Raw genomic sequence first — 19,935 nt, 5'->3', positions numbered from 1 at the left:
GGGAGACAGACAGATAACCGAACCACTCTACTATGGATAATACTTTATGGTTTGTATAAAGACAGGGAGACACAGGGAGGCAGGACAGAGGGATAAATAGACAGAGGGGGGATATATATAGAGAGAGATAGTTTTAGAGATAGAGAGAGATAGTTCTAGGGAGAGAGAGGTCAGACAGAGGGGGGATATATATATATATGTATATATAGAGTTTTAGAGAGAGAGAGATTGTTTTAGGGAGAGAGAGAGTTTTAGGGAGAGAGAGGTCAGACAGAGGTAGGGATATATACACTGCTCAAAAAAATAAAGGGAACACTTAAACAACACAATGTAACTCCAAGTCAATCACACTTCTGTGAAATCAAACTGTCCACTTAGGAAGCAACACTGATTGACAATAAATTTCACATGCTGTTGTGCAAATGGAATAGACAAAAGGTGGAAATTATAGGCAATTAGCAAGACACCCCCAAAAAAGGAGTGATTCTGCAGGTGGTGACCACAGACCACTTCTCAGTTCCTATGCTTTCTGGCTGATGTTTTGGTCACTTTTGAATGCTGGCGGTGCTCTCACTCTAGTGGTAGCATGAGACGGAGTCTACAACCCACACAAGTGGCTCAGGTAGTGCAGCTCATCCAGGATGGCACATCAATGGGAACTGTGGCAAGAAGGTTTGCTGTGTCTGTCAGCGTAGTGACCAGAGCATGGAGGCGCTACCAGGAGACAGGCCAGTACATCAGGAGACGTGGAGGAGGCCGTAGGAGGGCAACAACCCAGCAGCAGGACCGCTACCTCCGCCTTTGTGCAAGGAGGAGCACTACCAGAGCCCTGCAAAATGACCTCCAGCAGGCCACAAATGTGCATGTGTCAGCATATGGTCTCACAAGGGCTCTGAGGATCTCATCTCGGTACCTAATGGCAGTCAGGCTACCTCTGGCGAGCACATGGAGGGCTGTGCGGCCCCACAAAGAAATGCCACCCCACACCATGACTCACCCACCGCCAAACCGGTCATGCTGGAGGATGGTGCAGGCAGCAGAACGTTCTCCACGGCGTCTCCAGACTCTGTCACGTCTGTCACATATGTGCTCAGTGTGAACCTGCTCTCATCTGTGAAGAGCACAGGGCGCCAAAGGCGAATTTGCCAATATTGGTGTTCTCTGGCAAATGCCAAACGTCCTGCACGGTGTTGGGCTGTAAGCACAACCCCCACCTGTGGACGTCGGGCCCTCATACCACCCTCATGGAGTCTGTTTCTGACCGTTTGAGCAGACACATGCACATTTGTGGCCTGCTGGAGGTCATTTTGCAGGGCTCTGGTAGTGCTCCTCCTTGCACAAAGGCGGAGGTAGCGGTCCTGCTGCTGGGTTGTTGCCCTCCTACGGCCTCCTCCACGTCTCCTGATGTACTGGCCTGTCTCCTGGTAGCGCCTCCATGCTCTGGACACTACGCTGACAGACACAGCAAACCTTCTTGCCACAGTTCGCATTGATGTGCCATCCTGGATGAGCTGCACTACCTGAGCCACTTGTGTGGGTTGTAGACTCCGTCTCATGCTACCACTAGAGTGAGAGCACCGCCAGCATTCAAAAGTGACCAAAACATCAGCCAGAAAGCATAGGAACTGAGAAGTGGTCTGTGGTCACCACCTGCAGAATCACTCCTTTTTTGGGGGTGTCTTGCTAATTGCCTATAATTTCCACCTTTTGTCTATTCCATTTGCACAACAGCATGTGAAATTTATTGTCAATCAGTGTTGCTTCCTAAGTGGACAGTTTGATTTCACAGAAGTGTGATTGACTTGGAGTTACATTGTGTTGTTTAAGTGTTCCCTTTATTTTTTTGAGCAGTGTATATATGTATATAGAGAGTTTTAGAGAGTTTTAGGGAGAGAGAGGTCAGACAGAGGTAGGGATATATAAAGATGTTTTCATACTGTTCTCATAAGAATAACGCAGAAAGTGCTCAAAGTGATGGAGAATAAGGAGTAGGCATGGTAGTCTCTCTCTGTCTCTCTCTGTCTCTCTCTCTCTCTCTGTCTCTGTCTCTCTCTCTGTATCTCTCTCTCTCTGTCTCTTTCTCTCTCTGTTGTATCTCCCTTTCTCTCTGTCTTCATCTCTCACTGTGTGTTTCCAAAGTCCTAACCCCCCATTGTGTCATTAGTAAGCCTGTAGAAAGACATGGGGTGAATCCTCTACATATTTAATGGATCAGCAAAGCAATGCGCTTCTCTAGTTGGAACTACAGTACTATATCTCTACTCTGTTACAGTACTATATCTCTACTCTGTTACAGTACTATATCTCTACACTGTTACAGTACTATATCTCTACTATGTTACAGTAGTAAATCTCTACTCTGTTACAGTACTATATCTCTACTCTGTTACAGTACTATATCTCTACTCTGTTACAGTACTATATCTCTACTCTGTTACAGTACTATATCTCTACTCTGTTACAGTAGTATATCTCTACTCTGTTACAGTACTATATCTCTACTCTGTTACAGTACTATATCTCTACTCTGTTACAGTACTATATCTCTACTATGTTACAGTACTATATATCTACTCTGTTACAGTACTATATCTCTACTCTATTACAGTACTAAATCTCTACTCTATTACAGTACTATATCTCTACTCTGTTACAGTACTATATCTCTACTCTGTTACAGTACTATATCTCTACTATGTTACAGTACTATATCTCTACACTGTTACAGTACTATATCTCTACTCTGTTACAGTACTAAATCTCTACTCTGTTACAGTACTATATCTCTACACTGTTACAGTACTATATCTCTACTCTGTTACAGTACTATATCTCTACTCTGTTACAGTACTAAATCTCTACTCTGTTACAGTACTATATCTCTACTCTGTTACAGTACTAAATCTCTACTCTGTTAGAGTACTATATCTCTACTCTGTTACAGTACTATATCTCTACTATATTACAGTACTATATCTCTACTCTATTACAGTACTAAATCTCTACTCTGTTACAGTACTAAATCTCTACTCTATTACAGTACTATATCTCTACACTGTTACAGTACTATATCTCTACTCTGTTACAGTACTATATCTCTACTCATCTCTACTCTGTTACAGTACTATATCTCTACTCTATTACAGTACTATATCTCTACTCTATTACAGTACTATATCTCTACTCTGTTACAGTACTATATCTCTACTCTGTTACAGTACTATAGCTCTACACTATCTCTACACTGTTACAGTACTATATATCTACTCTGTTACAGTACTATATCTATACTCTGTTACAGTACTATATCTCTACACTGTTACAGTACTATATCTCTACTCTATTACAGTACTATATCTCTACACTGTTACAGTACTATATCTATACTCTGTTACAGTACTATATCTCTACACTGTTACAGTACTATATCTCTACTCTATTACAGTACTATATCTCTACACTGTTACAGTACTATATCTCTACTCTGTTACAGTACTATATCTAAACTCTGTTACAGTACTATATCTCTACACTGTTACAGTACTATATCTCTACTCTATTACAGTACTATATCTCTACACTGTTACAGTACTATATCTATACTCTGTTACAGTACTATATCTCTACTATGTTACAGTACTATATCTCTACTCTGTTAGAGTACTATATCTCTACTCTATTACAGTACTATATCTCTACTCTGTTACAGTACTATATATCTACTCTGTTACAGTACTATATCTCTACACTGTTACAACTCCTCTCTGATAGTAGAATGGAGTCATATTAACTAACTCCTCTCTGGTAGTAGAATGGAGTCATATTAACTAACTCCTCTCTGATAGTAGAATGGAGTCATATTAACTAACTCCTCTCTGATAGTAGAATGGAGTCATATTAACTAACTCCTCTCTGATAGTAGAATGGAGTCATATTAACTAACGCCTCTCTGATAGTAGAATGGAGTCATATTAACTAACTCCTCTCTGATAGTAGAATGGAGTCATATTAACTAACTCCTCTCTGATAGTAGAATGGAGTCATATTAACTAACTCCTCTCTGATAGTAGAATGGAGTCATATTAACTAACTCCTCTCTGATAGTAGAATGGAGTCATATTAACTAACTCCTCTCTGATAGTAGAATGGAGTCATATTAACTAACTCCTCTCTGATAGTAGAATGGAGTCATATTAACTAACGCCTCTCTGATAGTAGAATGGAGTCATATTAACTAACTCCTCTCTGATAGTAGAATGGAGTCATATTAACTAACTCATCTCTGATAGTAGAATGGAGTCATAGTAACTAACTCCTCTCTGATAGTAGAATGGAGTCATATTAACTAACTCCTCTCTGATAGTAGAATGGAGTCATATTAGCTAACTCCTCTCTGATAGTAGAATGGAGTCATATTAACTAACTCCTCTCTGATAGTAGAATGGAGTCATATTAACTAACTCATCTCTGATAGTAGAATGGAGTCATAGTAACTAACTCCTCTCTGATAGTAGAATGGAGTCATATTAACTAACTCCTCTCTGATAGTAGAATGGAGTCATATTAACTAACTCCTCTCTGATAGTAGAATGGAGTCATATTAACTAACTCCTCTCTGATAGTAGAATGGAGTCATATTAACTAACTCCTCTCTGATAGTAGAATGGAGTCATATTAACTAACTCCTCTCTGATAGTAGAATGGAGTCATATTAACTAACTCCTCTCTGATAGTAGAATGGAGTCATATTAACTAACGCCTCTCTGATAGTAGAATGGAGTCATATTAACTAACTCCTCTCTGATAGTAGAATGGAGTCATATTAACTAACTCATCTCTGATAGTAGAATGTAGTCATAGTAACTAACTCCTCTCTGATAGTAGAATGGAGTCATATTAACTAACTCCTCTCTGATAGTAGAATGGAGTCATATTAACTAACTCCTCTCTGATAGTAGAATGGAGTCATATTAACTAACTCCTCTGTGATAGTAGAATGGAGTCATATTAACTAACTCCTCTCTGATAGTAGAATGGAGTCATATTAACTAACTCCTCTCTGATAGTAGAATGGAGTCATATTAACTAACTCCTCTCTGATAGTAGACTGGAGTCATATTAACTAACTCCTCTCTGATAGTAGAATGGAGTCATATTAACTAACTCCTCTCTGATAGTAGAATGGAGTCATAGTAACTAACTCCTCTCTGATAGTAGAATGGAGTCATATTAACTAACTCCTCTCTGATAGTAGAATGGAGTCATATTAACTAACTCCTCTCTGGTAGTAGAATGGAGTCATATTAACTAACGCCTCTCTGATAGTAGAATGGAGTCATATTAACTAACTCCTCTCTGATAGTAGAATGGAGTCATATTAACTAACTCCTCTCTGATAGTAGAATGGAGTCATATTAACTAACTCCTCTCTGATAGTAGAATGGAGTCATAGTAACTAACTCCTCTCTGATAGTAGAATGGAGTCATATTAACTAACTCCTCTCTGATAGTAGAATGGAGTCATATTAACTAACTCCTCTCTGATAGTAGAATGGAGTCATATTAACTAACTCCTCTCTGATAGTAGAATGGAGTCATATTAACTAACTCCTCTCTGATAGTAGAATGGAGTCATATTAACTAACGCCTCTCTGATAGTAGAATGGAGTCATATTAACTAACTCCTCTCTGATAGTAGAATGGAGTCATATTAACTAACTCCTCTCTGATAGTAGAATGGAGTCATATTAACTAACTCCTCTCTGATAGTAGAATGGAGTCATATTAACTAACTCCTCTCTGATAGTAGAATGGAGTCATATTAACTAACTCATCTCTGATAGTAGAATGGAGTCATATTAACTAACTCCTCTCTGATAGTAGAATGGAGTCATATTAACTAACTCCTCTCTGATAGTAGAATGGAGTCATATTAACTAACTCCTCTCTGATAGTAGAATGGAGTCATATTAACTAACTCCTCTCTGGTAGTAGAATGGAGTCATATTAACTAACTCCTCTCTGATAGTAGAATGGAGTCATATTAACTAACTCCTCTCTGATAGTAGAATGGAGTCATATTAACTAACGCCTCTCTGATAGTAGAATGGAGTCATATTAACTAACTCCTCTCTGGTAGTAGAATGGAGTCATATTAACTAACTCCTCTCTGATAGTAGAATGGAGTCATAGTAACTAACTCCTCTCTGATAGTAGAATGGAGTCATATTAACTAACTCCTCTCTGATAGTAGAATGGATCATATTAACTAACTCCTCTCTGATAGTAGAATGGAGTCATATTAACTAACTCCTCTCTGATAGTAGAATGGATCATATTAACTAACTCCTCTCTAATAGTAGAATGGAGTCATATTAACTAACTCCTCTCTGATAGTAGAATGGAGTCATATTAACTAACTCCTCTCTGATAGTAGAATGGAGTCATATTAACTAACTCCTCTCTGATAGTAGAATGGAGTCATATTAACTAACTCATCTCTGATAGTAGAATGGAGTCATATTAACTAACTCCTCTCTGATAGTAGAATGGAGTCATATTAACTAACTCCTCTCTGATAGTAGAATGGAGTCATATTAACTAACTCCTCTCTGATAGTAGAATGGAGTCATATTAACTAACTCCTCTCTGGTAGTAGAATGGAGTCATATTAACTAACTCCTCTCTGATAGTAGAATGGAGTCATATTAACTAACTCCTCTCTGATAGTAGAATGGAGTCATATTAATTAACGCCTCTCTGATAGTAGAATGGAGTCATATTAACTAACTCCTCTCTGGTAGTAGAATGGAGTCATATTAACTAACTCCTCTCTGATAGTAGAATGGAGTCATAGTAACTAACTCCTCTCTGATAGTAGAATGGAGTCATATTAACTAACTCCTCTCTGATAGTAGAATGGATCATATTAACTAACTCCTCTCTGATAGTAGAATGGAGTCATATTAACTAACTCCTCTCTGATAGTAGAATGGATCATATTAACTAACTCCTCTCTAATAGTAGAATGGAGTCATATTAACTAACTCCTCTCTGATAGTAGAATGGAGTCATATTAACTAACTCCTCTCTGATAGTAGAATGGAGTCATAGTAACTAACTCCTCTCTGATAGTAGAATGGATCATATTAACTAACTCCTCTCTAATAGTAGAATGGAGTCATATTAACTAACTCCTCTCTGATAGTAGAATGGAGTCATATTAACTAACGCCTCTCTGGTAGTAGAATGGAGTCATATTAACTAACTCCTCTCTGATAGTAGAATGGAGTCATATTAACTAACTCCTCTCTGATAGTAGAATGGATCATATTAACTAACTCCTCTCTGATAGTAGAATGGAGTCATATTAACTAACTCCTCTCTGATAGTAGAATGGAGTCATATTAACTAACTCCTCTCTGATAGTAGAATGGAGTCATATTAACTAACTCCTCTCTGATAGTAGAATGGAGTCATATTAACTAACTCCTCTCTGATAGTAGAATGGAGTCATAGTAACTAACGCCTCTCTGGTAGTAGAATGGAGTCATATTAACTAACTCCTCTCTGATAGTAGAATGGAGTCATATTAACTAACGCCTCTCTGATAGTAGAATGGAGTCATATTAACTAACTCCTCTCTGATAGTAGAATGGAGTCATATTAACTAACTCCTCTCTGATAGTAGAATGGAGTCATATTAACTAACTAATATTAACACAGAATGACTCCCTCTCCTACAGTATATCTGTATGTATAATGTTATTGGTTCTTCACATTAACTGAATAAATATTTGTTATCAGCCACATTACATGTATTTACTTAGAAATAATGTGTTTGTCTGTGTGTGTGTGTGTGCGTGTGTATTTGTATTAATCTGTGTGTTTGTGTTGCAGTGCCACCCTGCTAGTGTTCCTGGTTGAGCTGCTGAAGAGCTCCGTAGCCATGCAGGAACAGATGCTGGGGGGGAAAGGATTCCTGGTGATCGGGTACCTGCTGGAGAAGGTACATTTTCGCTTCGACTTTACAAGAAATATGTCTCTTTGCTACTTTCCTTGACTTGACCTTGACCTTGTATTTTACACATTTGTAATTACATTGTAACTTTGTGTATTCACACTACCATATCGTAGCTCCTCCAGTTCCGTGTGTATGTCTTGTCATTTCTGTTTTTGTTCCATGCATTTTATGCTGCACTCAAAACTGAATTGTTTTAATTTATCTTGGTTTCCATTTTCTCTCTCTCTCCAGTCGTCCAGGGTCCACATCACCAGAGCTGTGTTAGATCAGTCCGTATGAATGATTGATTGACAGGTTGACTCTCTCTCTCTCCAGTCGTCCAGGGTCCACATCACCAGAGCTGTGTTGGAACAGTTCCTGTCCTTTGCTAAGTACCTGGACGGGTTAACCCACGGAGCGCCGCTACTCAAACAGCTGTGTGACCACGTCCTCTTCAACGCTGCCATCTGGATACACACACCCGCCAAAGTAGGGACTGAGAGAGAGTGTGTGTGTGTGTGTGTGTGTGTGTGTGTGTGTGTGTGTGTGTGTGTGTGTGTGTGTGTGTGTGTGTGTGTGTGTGTGTGTGTGTGTGTGTGTGCGTGTGATTTCTTGTTTCTAGTTTTTGATTATTATTTGTGTACTTGTTTACTGCCCTGTTATTGTTTGGTAACAGAAGCATGTCGCTACACCCGCTGTAACATCTGCTAAACTGTGTTTGCGACCAATACACGTTGATTTGATTTGTGTGTGTGGCAGGATGTGTGTGTGTCTGTGTTTGTGTGTGTGTGTGTCCTGTTCAGTACCATCTGGATACACACATTACCATCAATATGAACCCATCATAGCACAGCCAGCCTGACCTAGTCTAGTCCTGCCCAGATCTTAGTATTGTCCACATCCTAGTCCTGCCCAGATCTTAGTCCTGGTCTCCCGGGTGGCGCAGTGGTCTAGGGCACTGCATCGCAGTGCTAGCTGCGCCACCAGAGTCTCTGGGTTCACGCCCAGGCTGGGCTGGGTTCGCGCCCAGGCTCTGTCGCAGCCGGCCGCAACCGGGAGATCCGTGGGGCGACGCACAATTGGCATAGCGTCGTCCGGGTTAGGGAGGGTTTGGCCGGTAGGGAGGGTTTATCCTTGTCTCAGTATGTAAAAATGTAATAAAATGTATGCACTCTACTGTAAGTCGCTCTGGATAAGAGCGTCTGCTCTTGGCCGGTAGGGATATCCTTGTCTCAGTATGTAATAAAATGTATGCACTCTACTGTAAATCGCTCTGGATAAGAGCGTCTGCTAAATGACTAAAATGTAAATGTAAAATCTTAGTACTGTCCACATCCTAGTACTGCCCAGATCCTAGTACTGTCCACATCCTAGTCCTGCCCAGATCCTAGTACTGTCCACATCCAAGTCCTGCCCAGATCTTAGTACTGTCCACATCCAAGTCCTGCCCAGATCTTAGTCCTGTCCACATCCAAGTCCTGTCCACATCCTAGTACTGTCCACATCCTAGTACTGTCCACATCCTAGTACTGTCCTGATTATAGTACTGTCCACATCCTAGTACTGTCCACATCCTAGTACGGTCCACATCCTAGTACTGCCCAGATCATAGTACTGTCCTGATTATAGTACTGTCCTGATTATAGTACTGTCCTGATTATAGTACTGTCCAGATCATAGTACTGTCCTGATTATAGTACTGTCCTGATTATAGTACTGTCCAGATCATAGTACTGTCCTGATCATAGTACTGTCCTGATTATAGTACTGTCCAGATCCTAGTACTGTCCTGATCATAGTACTGTCCTGATTATAGTACTGTCCTGATTATAGTACTGTCCTGATTATAGTACTGTCCAGATCATAGTACTGTCCTGATTATAGTACTGTCCTGATTATAGTACTGTCCTGATCATAGTACTGTCCTGATTATAGTACTGTCCAGATCCTAGTACTGTCCTGATCATAGTACTGTCCTGATTATAGTACTGTCCTGATTATAGTACTGTCCTGATCATAGTACTGTCCTGAACATAGTACTGTCCTGATTATAGTACTGTCCTGATTATAGAACTGTCCAGAACATATTACTGTCCTGATTATAGTACTGTCCTGATTATAGAACTTTGATGGTCGTACTACAGTCCAGAACATATAACCTTTTTCCCGAGGTAGCTGACTCCCTACAGCAACAGTATTGAGACGTCACTACAGACACCCTGGTTCGATTCCAGGCTGTATCACAACTGACCGTGATTGGGAGTCCCATAGGGCGGTTGTCACGTTCTGACCTTAGTTATTTTGTATTTTCTTTGTTTTAGTATGGTCAGGGCGTGAGTTGGGTGGGTTATCTATGTTTTGTGTTTCTATGTTGGGTTTTTCGTCTGGCCTGATATGGTTCTCAATCAGAGGCAGGTGTTAGTCATTGTCTCTGATTGGGAACCATATTTAGGTAGCCTGTTTTCTGTTGTGTTTTGTGGGTGGTTGTCTTCCGTATCTGTGTGTTCCACACGGAACTGTTTCGGTTTTCAGTAGTTCACTTTATTGTTTTGTATCTCAGTGTTCAGTTTGTTCGATTAAAGATTCACCATGAACACTTACCACGCTGCGTATTGGTCCGACATTTCTTACTCCTCGTCAGATGAGGAGGACGAATTCCGTTACAGCGGAGCACATTTGGCCCAGCATCGTCCGGGTTTGGGTTTGGCCGTCATTGTAAATAAGAATTTGTTCTTAACTGACTTGCCTCGTTAAATAAAGGAGAGAACCGTTGAGAGGAAAGAAGCAGTGACATTTGAAACAGCCCCAGGACGAGGAAGAGAGAGAGAGAGATTTATTCACTAGTAGAAGTGAGTGTTTCGTCCCTTTAAAATATTTTTCCCATTGTGTCCCAAATGGCACCCTATTCCCTATATAGTGCACTACTTTTAACCAGAGCCCTATGGGCCCAAGTCAAAAGTAGTGCACTATCGGGAATAGGGAGCCGTTTAGTGCACAGCCCACCTCACTGTTCTATTCTAGATTGTTCTCGTCTCTCCTCCTCTTCTCCAGGGGAGAATGTGTTTCCAGGTCATATGCTGACCTTCAACCTCTGACCCTGGCTTGTGATTGGCTGCTCAGAGCAGCAGTAGAGCGGTGGTCTCCATGGCAGCCTGTTTTAGTTCTAGATGACTGCTGCTGCTACAGATGTAGGATCTTCTTTTAAACCAGTTTGCTACAGCAGCAAAATAATCCTGCAGCATCAGGAAATGTCAATTATTATGTGGATTATTATTCATTGACATTTTTGTAGGGGTTGATCCATTTTGTTGCATGGGAAAATCACGTTGGAATCTCAAAGTGGAAATGATGACATTTCAGAGGCTTTTTTAAACCCGCGAATACACCGTTGTTCATTTCCTGCATTGCAGAATCAAATTAAGATCCGACATCTGTTTCATGCCGTTTCTGCTGACTGCTCCACATCAGCCCCCGACATCAGGGTTTCTTCATCCTGGTCCCGGGGAACCAAGGGGATGCACATTTTTACTTTTTGCCCTACACACCTGACGGAAGTTGTATACTATGTGTTCTGTGTAAAGCATAGGATGTCATCTGGGATGCTACCTCACTGTCCTCTCTATACCCTTCCCTTATGGAATGTCCCATTGGACATGTGATGGAAGAAAGATGGAGGAGATGGAAAATAGAGAGGAGAAAGCGAGGAGGGAGAGAGAGAGATAGAGAAAAATAGAGGAGAGAGAGACAGAGACAGAGAGACAGAGCGAGAGAGAGAGAGAGAGGCCTACATTTATACTTGACACTCTGATGCAACTCCGTAGAGACAGAGAGAGACAGAGAGACAGAGGGACAGAGGGACAGAGCGAGAGAGAGAGAGAGAAAGAGATGGGAGAGAGACAGAGAGACAGAGAGAGAGAGAGAGAGGGAGAGAGACAGAGAGAGACAGAGGGACAGAGCGAGAGAGAGAGAGCGAGAGAGAGAGAGAGAGAGACAGAGAGACAGAGACAGAGAGACAGAGAGAGAGAGTCAGAGAGACAGAGCGAGAGAGAGAGACAGAGAGACAGAGAGAGAGAGAGAGAGAGAGAGAGAGAGAGAGAGAGAGAGAGAGAGAGAGAGAGAGAGAGAGAGAGAGAGAGAGAGAGAGAGAGAGAGAGAGAGAGAGAGAGAAAGAAAGAGGTGGGAGAGAGACAGAGCGAGAGAGAGACAGAGCGAGAGAGGGAGAGACAGAGAGACAGAGACAGAGAGAGAGAGTCAGAGAGACAGAGCGAGAGAGAGAGACAGAGAGAGAGAGAGAGAGAGAGAGAGAGAGAGAGAGAGAGAGAGAGAGAGAGAGAGAGAGAGAGAGAGAGAGAGAGAGAGAGAGAGAAAGAAAGAGGTGGGAGAGAGACAGAGCGAGAGAGAGACAGAGCGAGAGAGAGAGGGAGAGAGGCCTACAGTTACACTTGACACTGATGCACACCGTTGCTCAGCTCTTAATGATGCCAATTTGAGCTGGCTAATGAATTAGCTGTGGCAGTGGGTATAGTGCCAGTCTAGTGAATTAGCTGTGGCAGTGGGTATAGTGCCAGTCTAGTGAATTAGCTGTGGCAGTGGGTATAGTGCCAGTCTAGTGAATTAGCTGTGGCAGTGGGTATAGTGCCAGTCTAGTGAATTAGCTGTGGCAGTGGGTATTGTGCCAGTCTAGTGAATTAGCTGTGGCAGTGGGTATAGTGCCAGTCTAGTGAATTAGCTGTGGCAGTGGGTATAGTGCCAGTCTAGTGAATTAGCTGTGGCAGTGGGTATAGTGCCAGTCTAGTGAATTAGCTGTAGCAGTGGGTATAGTGCCAGTCTAGTGAATTAGCTGTGGCAGTGGGTATAGTGCCAGTCTAGTGAATTAGCTGTAGCAGTGGGTATAGTGCCAGTCTAGTGAATTAGCTGTGGCAGTGGGTATAGTGCCAGTCTAGTGAATTAGCTGGGGCAGTGGGTATAGTGCCAGTCTAGTGAATTAGCTGTGGTATAGTGCCAGTCTAGTGAATTAGCTGTAGCAGTATAGTGCCAGTCTAGTGAATTAGCTGTGGCAGTGGGTATAGTGCCAGTCTAGTGAATTAGCTGTGGCAGTGGGTATAGTGCCAGTCTAGTGAATTAGCTGTAGCAGTGGGTATAGTGCCAGTCTAGTGAATTAGCTGTAGCAGTGGGTATAGTGCCAGTCTAGTGAATTAGCTGTGGCAGTGGGTATAGTGCCAGTCTAGTGAATTAGCTGTAGCAGTGGGTATAGTGCCAGTCTAGTGAATTAGCTGTAGCAGTGGGTATAGTGCCAGTCTAGTGAATTAGCTGTGGCAGTGGGTATAGTGCCAGTCTAGTGAATTAGCTGTGGCAGTGGGTATAGTGCCAGTCTAGTGAATTAGCTGTGGCAGTGGGTATAGTGCCAGTCTAGTGAATTAGCTGGGGCAGTGGGTATAGTGCCAGTCTAGTGAATTAGCTGGGTATAGTGCCAGTCTAGTGAATTAGCTGTGGTAGTGGGTATAGTACCAGTCCATTGTATGCCACTGCTACATCGTTAGGACACCTCATTAAGAGATACCGTCTCATTACGGCTCTTTCTAACCACCCTGGACATTTCAATGAGCTCCCAGCTAAGTGCCTGTCTGCCTGTGTGTTAGAGTTGAGTTAGAGGAGAGAGAGATACAGTGGGGCAAAAAAGTATTTAGTCAGCCACCAATTGTGCAAGTTCTCCCACTTAAAAAGATGAGAGAGACCTGTAATTTTCATCATAGGTACACTTCAACTATGACAGACAAAATTAGGAAAAAAAATCCAGAAAATCACATTGTAGGATTTTTAATGAATTTATTTGCAAATTATGGTGGAAATAAGTATATTATAATATATTTGTATATTATCTACCTCACTTGCTTTGGCAATGTTAACATATGTTTCCCAATGCCAATAAAGGCCCTTGATTTGGATTGAATTGCTATCTAGAGATATACAGAGTGATGAACATGGAGCCATGGAGAACATGGAGAACATGGTCATGGAGAAGTCCCCTGAGTCCCCTAAACCAGCTGGTCCTGGGGCTCTGTTCACTGAGTCCCCTAAACCAGCTGGTCCTGGGGCTCTGTTCACTGAGTCCCCTAAACCAGCTGGTCCTGGGGCTCTGTTCACTGAGTCCCCTAAACCAGCTGGTCCTGGGGCTCTGTTCACAAACACAAACACACCCCACAGAGCCCCAGGACACCAACACAATTAGACACAACCAAATCATGAGAAAACAAAAAGATAATTACTTGACACATTGGAAAGAATTAACAAAAAAACAGAGCAAACTAGAATGCTATTTGGCCCTAAACAGAGAGTACACAGTGGCAGAATACCTGACCACTGTGACTGACCCAAACTTAAGGAAAGCTTTGACTATGTACAGACTCAGTGAGCATAACCTTGCTATTGAGAAAGGCCTCCGTAGGCAGACCTGGCTCTCAAGAGAAGACAGGCTATGTGCCCACTGCCCACAAAATGAGGTGGAAACTGAGCTGCAATTCCTAACCTCCTGCCCAAATGTATGACCATATTAGAGACACGTATTTCCCTCAGATTACACAGACCCAAAATTGTGATAAACTCCCATATCTATTGGGTGAAATACCTCAGTGTGATTTGTGACCTGTTGCCTCAAGAAAAGGGCAACCAGTGAAGAACAAACACCACATTTAATTTCCCTTTTGCACCTTAACTATTTGCACATCGTTACAACACTGTATATAGACATAATATGACATTTGAAATGTCTTTATTCTTTTGGAACTTCTGTGAGTGTAATGTTTACTGTTATTTTTATTATTTATTTCACTTTTGTTTATTATCTATTTCACTTGCTTTGGCAATGTCAACATATGTTTCCCATGCCAATAAAGTCCTTTGAATTGAATTGGAGAGAGAGAGAGAGGGAGAGAGGGAGAGGGGGAGAGAGGGAGAGGGGGAGAGAGGGAGAGAGGGAGAGAGTTAACTCCCTGGTTTACCCTTCATTACTTTCTTATATTAAAGGAACAGGTAATCCCAAGTACCGTAGCCTCTAAATCTCAGCCCTGCCACCCTCAGCTTTAGTTACAGCTCTCCTGATGGGAGTTTTCAAGTGCAGGTTAAGACATTCTGTTACATTTTGTGGGCATTATCGATACCACACTGTACATAGCCATAATATTAGAAATGTCTTTATATTTTGAAACTTTTCTAAGTGTGATGTTTACTGTTAATTTATGATTGTTTATTTCACTTTTGTTTATTGTCTATTTCACTTGCTTTGGCAAAGTAAACATATGTTTCCCATGCCAATAAAGTCCTTTGAATTGAATTGAGAGAGAGATAGAGAGAGATAGAGAGAGAGATAGAGAGAAGGTTATTTTTAAATGTCAAAGCTGAGAGGGTGTTTGTGGGTAGTACTTAGATGAGGCTAGTTGTGCCTGAGGCAGTAAAAAAACAAGCTAACTGAATAACAGCAGCCAGTGGAGAGAGAGGAGGGTAGTGGAGGGGTTGAGAGGAGAGGAAAGGAGGGGAGAGAATATGAGAGAAGAGAGGAGGGGAGGGGAGGAGAGCTGATAGGAGAGGGGAGAGCTAAGGAAAAGGGGAGAGGAGTGATGACAGGAGAGGAGAGGACTTTGGGGCTTGGTTTAACCTAACATAGCAGGCATAAAAGAAAATGGAGTTCCCACATCCTGTTGAAGTGGGATAAGAAGCTACCTAGAACATTAGCTAAGATTCTCATTAAGTTCTAGTGAGCGTTTCATCTGACATGAGGATGACAACATCCCCCCAAAAACATTTAGAGAATGTTTTTGATAACAAAATGTTTTAAAGCTGCAATATGTAACCTTTTTTTGGGGCGACCCGACCAAATTCACATAGAAAAGTGTGTTATAGATCTGTCATTCTCATTGAAAGCAAGTCTAAGAAGCGGTAGATCTGTTCTACTGTGCGCTATTTCTATGCTCCCAGTTTTTACGTTTTTTAAAAAAACTTTCGGTTTTGTACACCATCTTCAAACAGCTGAAAATGTATTTCACAGCGGTTTAGATCGTACAATGATTCTCTACACTACATTTGCTTGTTTTGTCACATAAACTGAAATTTGTCTAACTATTAGAATTTTAGCACCAGCTCAAATATTCTTGTAATTATCTCTTAACATTCACTCAAATGTTGTGCACAGCATCTGTAACAACCACCACAGAACGTTCCTCAAACGTTCTCATTAGGTTTCCAGGTAATGTAATAACACAATGTTTTTCCCAGAAAACCAAAACTAGTTCTTTGAAAGTTCCCCAGAAGATTCGTTCGGTCGCGGCAAACGTTCTTAGAACACAAAAATAATGTCCACTCCTGGTGATGATTTTAGAATGTTAGTATAAAACATTCACCTGACGTTTCCAGAAACATTCCGATAACACATTTAATCTGTTTCCAGAAACATTCCTAGAACTCATTTAATCTGTTTCCAGAAACATTCCTAGAACACATTTAATCTGTTTCCAGAAACATTCCTAGAACACATTTAATCTGTTTCCAGAAACATTCCTAGAACTCATTTAATCTGTTTCCAGAAACATTCCTAGAACACATTTAATCTGTTTCCAGAAACATTCCTAGAACACATTTAATCTGTTTCCAGAAACATTCCTAGAACACATTTAATCTGTTTCCAGGAACATTCCGATAACAACATTAATCTGTTTCCAGGAACATTCCGATAACAACATTAATCTGTTTCCAGGAACATTCCGATAACAACATTTAATCTGTTTCCAGAAACATTCCTATAACACATTTCATCTGTTTCCAGAATGTTTCATTAAGTTGTGGGAATAGTCTGGTGGAAATATTGTTTGGACATCACAAAAGAAACGCTCCCAAAACACACAAACTGTCCACTTGTGCGGATGTGTTGACAGTTTAGTTAGAGCTTTATTTGTGTATTCATATGCTTCTTAAATACAGACTCAGAACCTTCAAACACGGATCCACCTGTACCAGAAAACCCGAGACCCGATCCGGAACCTGAGCGGGTCCGGATCCAGAATTCTAAATAGTGTCACGGGTCTGGGGTATAAGTCATTTTAACTGACTTGTCCGGGTTGACCCGTATAGTAGAGAGAGTTACAGCTAGAGCGAGAGACTGTACGCAATATGCTGAGAGAGGCTGGACTGAGGGCTTGTAGACCTGTTGTAAGGCAGGTCCTCACTAGGCATCACTGGCAACAACGTCGCCTATGGGCACAAACCCACCGTTGCTGGACCAGACAGGACTGGCAAAAAGTGCTCTTCACTGACGAGTCACGGTTTTGTCTCACCAGTGGTGATGGTCGGATTCGCGTTTATCGTCAAAGGAATGAGCATTACACCGAGGCCTGTACTCTGGAGCGGGTCCGTCATGGTCTGGGGCGGTGTGTCACAGCATCATCGGACTGAGCTTGTTGTCATTGCAGGCAGTCTCAACGCTGTGCGTTACAGGGAAGACATCCTCCTCCCTCATGTGGTACCCTTCCCGCAGGCTCATCCTGACATGACCCTCCAGCATGGCAATGCCACCAGCCATACTGCTCGTTCTGTGCGTGATTTCCTGCAAGACAGGAATGTCAGTGTTCTGCCATGGCCAGCGAAGAGCCTGGATCTCAATCCCATTGAGCACGTCTGAGACCTGTTGGATCAGAGGGTGAGGGCTAGGGCCATTCCCCCCAGAAATCTCCGGGAACTTGCAGGTGCCTTTGCGGAAGAGTGTGGTAGCATCTCACAGCAAGAACTGGCAAGTCTGGTGCTGTCCATGAGGAGGAGATGCACTGCAGTACTTAATGCAGCTGGTGGCCACACCAGATGTTACTTTTGATTGTGTTACTTTTGTGTTACCAGTGTTACTTTTGATTTTGACCCCCCCTTTGTTCAGGGACACATTATTCAATTTCTGTTAGTCACATGTCTGTGGAACTTGTTCAGTTTATGTGTCAGTTGTTGAATCTTGTTTAAGTTCATACAAATATGTTAAGTTTTCTGAAAATAAATGCAGTTGACAGTGAGAGGATGTTTACTTGACCTATGTGAACCACACTCAAGAGTTGTTTTTCTCCCCTTTCTTCAGAATAAGTGAAATACATGATTGTCTCGTTGTTGAATGTAAAGAGTTTGAGAAGAATGATTCCTAAAATACGGAATGCAAGAGAGGAGAGAGTTGATCTGAGAATTATTTTAAGAATTTGCTCAGAAATCCGTTGGTTCAAGGGGATTTACCACACTGCATAGATTTCATTGTGAACACAGTCTCTTCTACAGAGAACTGCTCTTCTAATTCAGCAGCTGTCTCAGGTTCAACTGTAGGAATATCTAAGTTCTCAAAGAAGGTGTGGAGTAAGGTAGCATTACCAGCGGATTACGAAGTGTATAATTCTGAGTAAAAGTTATGAAAGCATGAACTGACCTCTAAATGATCCATACATTTGTTACCCAGCTCGTCAGTTATCTCAGGTATGGTTTGATGTGAGGTTCTCTGACGCAGCCGGAGTACTACCATGTTCCCTGATTTCTCTCCATGTTCATCATTTTTGTATCGAGATTTTCTAATTCGATTTTCAGCTTGTCGAGTTGAAAGAAGATCAAACTCTGTCTGATGTGTCAAACGTTGTTTTATTAAATCTACGTATGAAGAGTGTGAATATGTCATATCCAAATCCAGGATTTTATTTGTAAATTCCCCTAGGCGTTGAATATTGCAGTTCCTTAATCTTGCGCTGTAGGAAATCATTTGGCCCCTTAGATAAGCCTTCATTGATTCCCACACTGTTGGAGGAGACATTCCAGGGGTTTGACTAAACTCGAGAAACAGCTCAATCTGAGGTTATATAAAAGCAACAATGGTTTCTTCTGATAGCAGTAGTGAGTTAAAACACCAAGGGTCTCTTCTGATAGCAGTAGTGAGTTAAGACACCAAGGGTCTCTTCTGATAGCAGTAGTGAGTTAAGACACCAAGGGTTTCTTCTGATAGCAGTAGTGAGTTAAGACACCAAGGGTTTCTGCTGATAGCAGTAGTGAGTTAAGACACCAAGGGTCTCTTCTGATAGCAGTAGTGAGTTAAAACACCAAGGGTTTCTTCTGATAGCAGTAGTGAGTTAAACCACCAAAGGTTTCTTCTGATAGCAGTAGTGAGTTAAACCACCAAAGGTTTCTTCTGTTAGCAGTAGTGAGTTAAACCACCAAGGGTTTCTTCTGATAGCAGTAGTGAGTTAAGACACCAAGGGTTTCTTCTGATAGCAGTAGTGAGTTAAGACACCAAGGGTTTCTTCTGATAGCAGTAGTGAGTTAAGACACCAAGGGTTTCTTCTGATAGCAGTAGTGAGTTAAACCACCAAGGGTCTCTTCTGATAGCAGTAGTGAGTTAAGACACCAAGGGTTTCTTCTGATAGCAGTAGTGAGTTAAGACACCAAGGGTTTCTTCTGATAGCAGTAGTGAGTTAAACCACCAAGGGTTTCTTCTGATAGCAGTAGTGAGTTAAAACACCAAGGGTCTCTTCTGATAGCAGTAGTGAGTTAAGACACCAAGGGTCTCTTCTGATAGCAGTAGTGAGTTAAGACACCAAGGGTTTCTTCTGATAGCAGTAGTGAGTTAAACCACCAAGGGTTTTTTCTGATAGCAGTAGTGAGTTAAGACACCAAGGGTTTTTTCTGATAGCAGTAGTGAGTTAAGACACCAAGGGTTTCTTCTGATAGCAGTAGTGAGTTAAACCACCAAGGGTTTCTGCTGATAGCAGTAGTGAGTTAAAACACCAAGGGTCTCTTCTGATAGCAGTAGTGAGTTGACACCAAGGGTCTCTTCTGATAGCAGTAGTGAGTTAAGACACCAAGGGTTTCTTCTGATAGCAGTAGTGAGTTAAAACACCAAGGGTTTCTTCTGATAGCAGTAGTGAGTTAAGACA

General features: G+C 41.6%; 1 protein-coding gene across 1 annotated transcript in view; it reads left to right on the top strand.

Annotated features, from left to right (window-relative positions):
- Positions 1–19,935, top strand: part of LOC139551893 (neurobeachin-like) — a 232,463-nt gene that overhangs the window by 141,991 nt on the left and 70,537 nt on the right. Inside the window, exons 13-14 of the mRNA XM_071363232.1 lie at positions 7,900–8,008; positions 8,339–8,491. Coding sequence (XP_071219333.1) covers positions 7,900–8,008; positions 8,339–8,491 — 262 coding nt within the window. The remainder of the gene's footprint in view (positions 1–7,899; positions 8,009–8,338; positions 8,492–19,935) is intronic.

Source organism: Salvelinus alpinus, chromosome 24, assembly GCF_045679555.1.
Source record: "Salvelinus alpinus chromosome 24, SLU_Salpinus.1, whole genome shotgun sequence".
Taxonomy (NCBI): Eukaryota; Metazoa; Chordata; class Actinopteri; order Salmoniformes; family Salmonidae; genus Salvelinus; species Salvelinus alpinus.
Note: the sequence above shows the minus strand (reverse complement) of the source record. Positions and strands in the feature narration are given on the sequence as shown.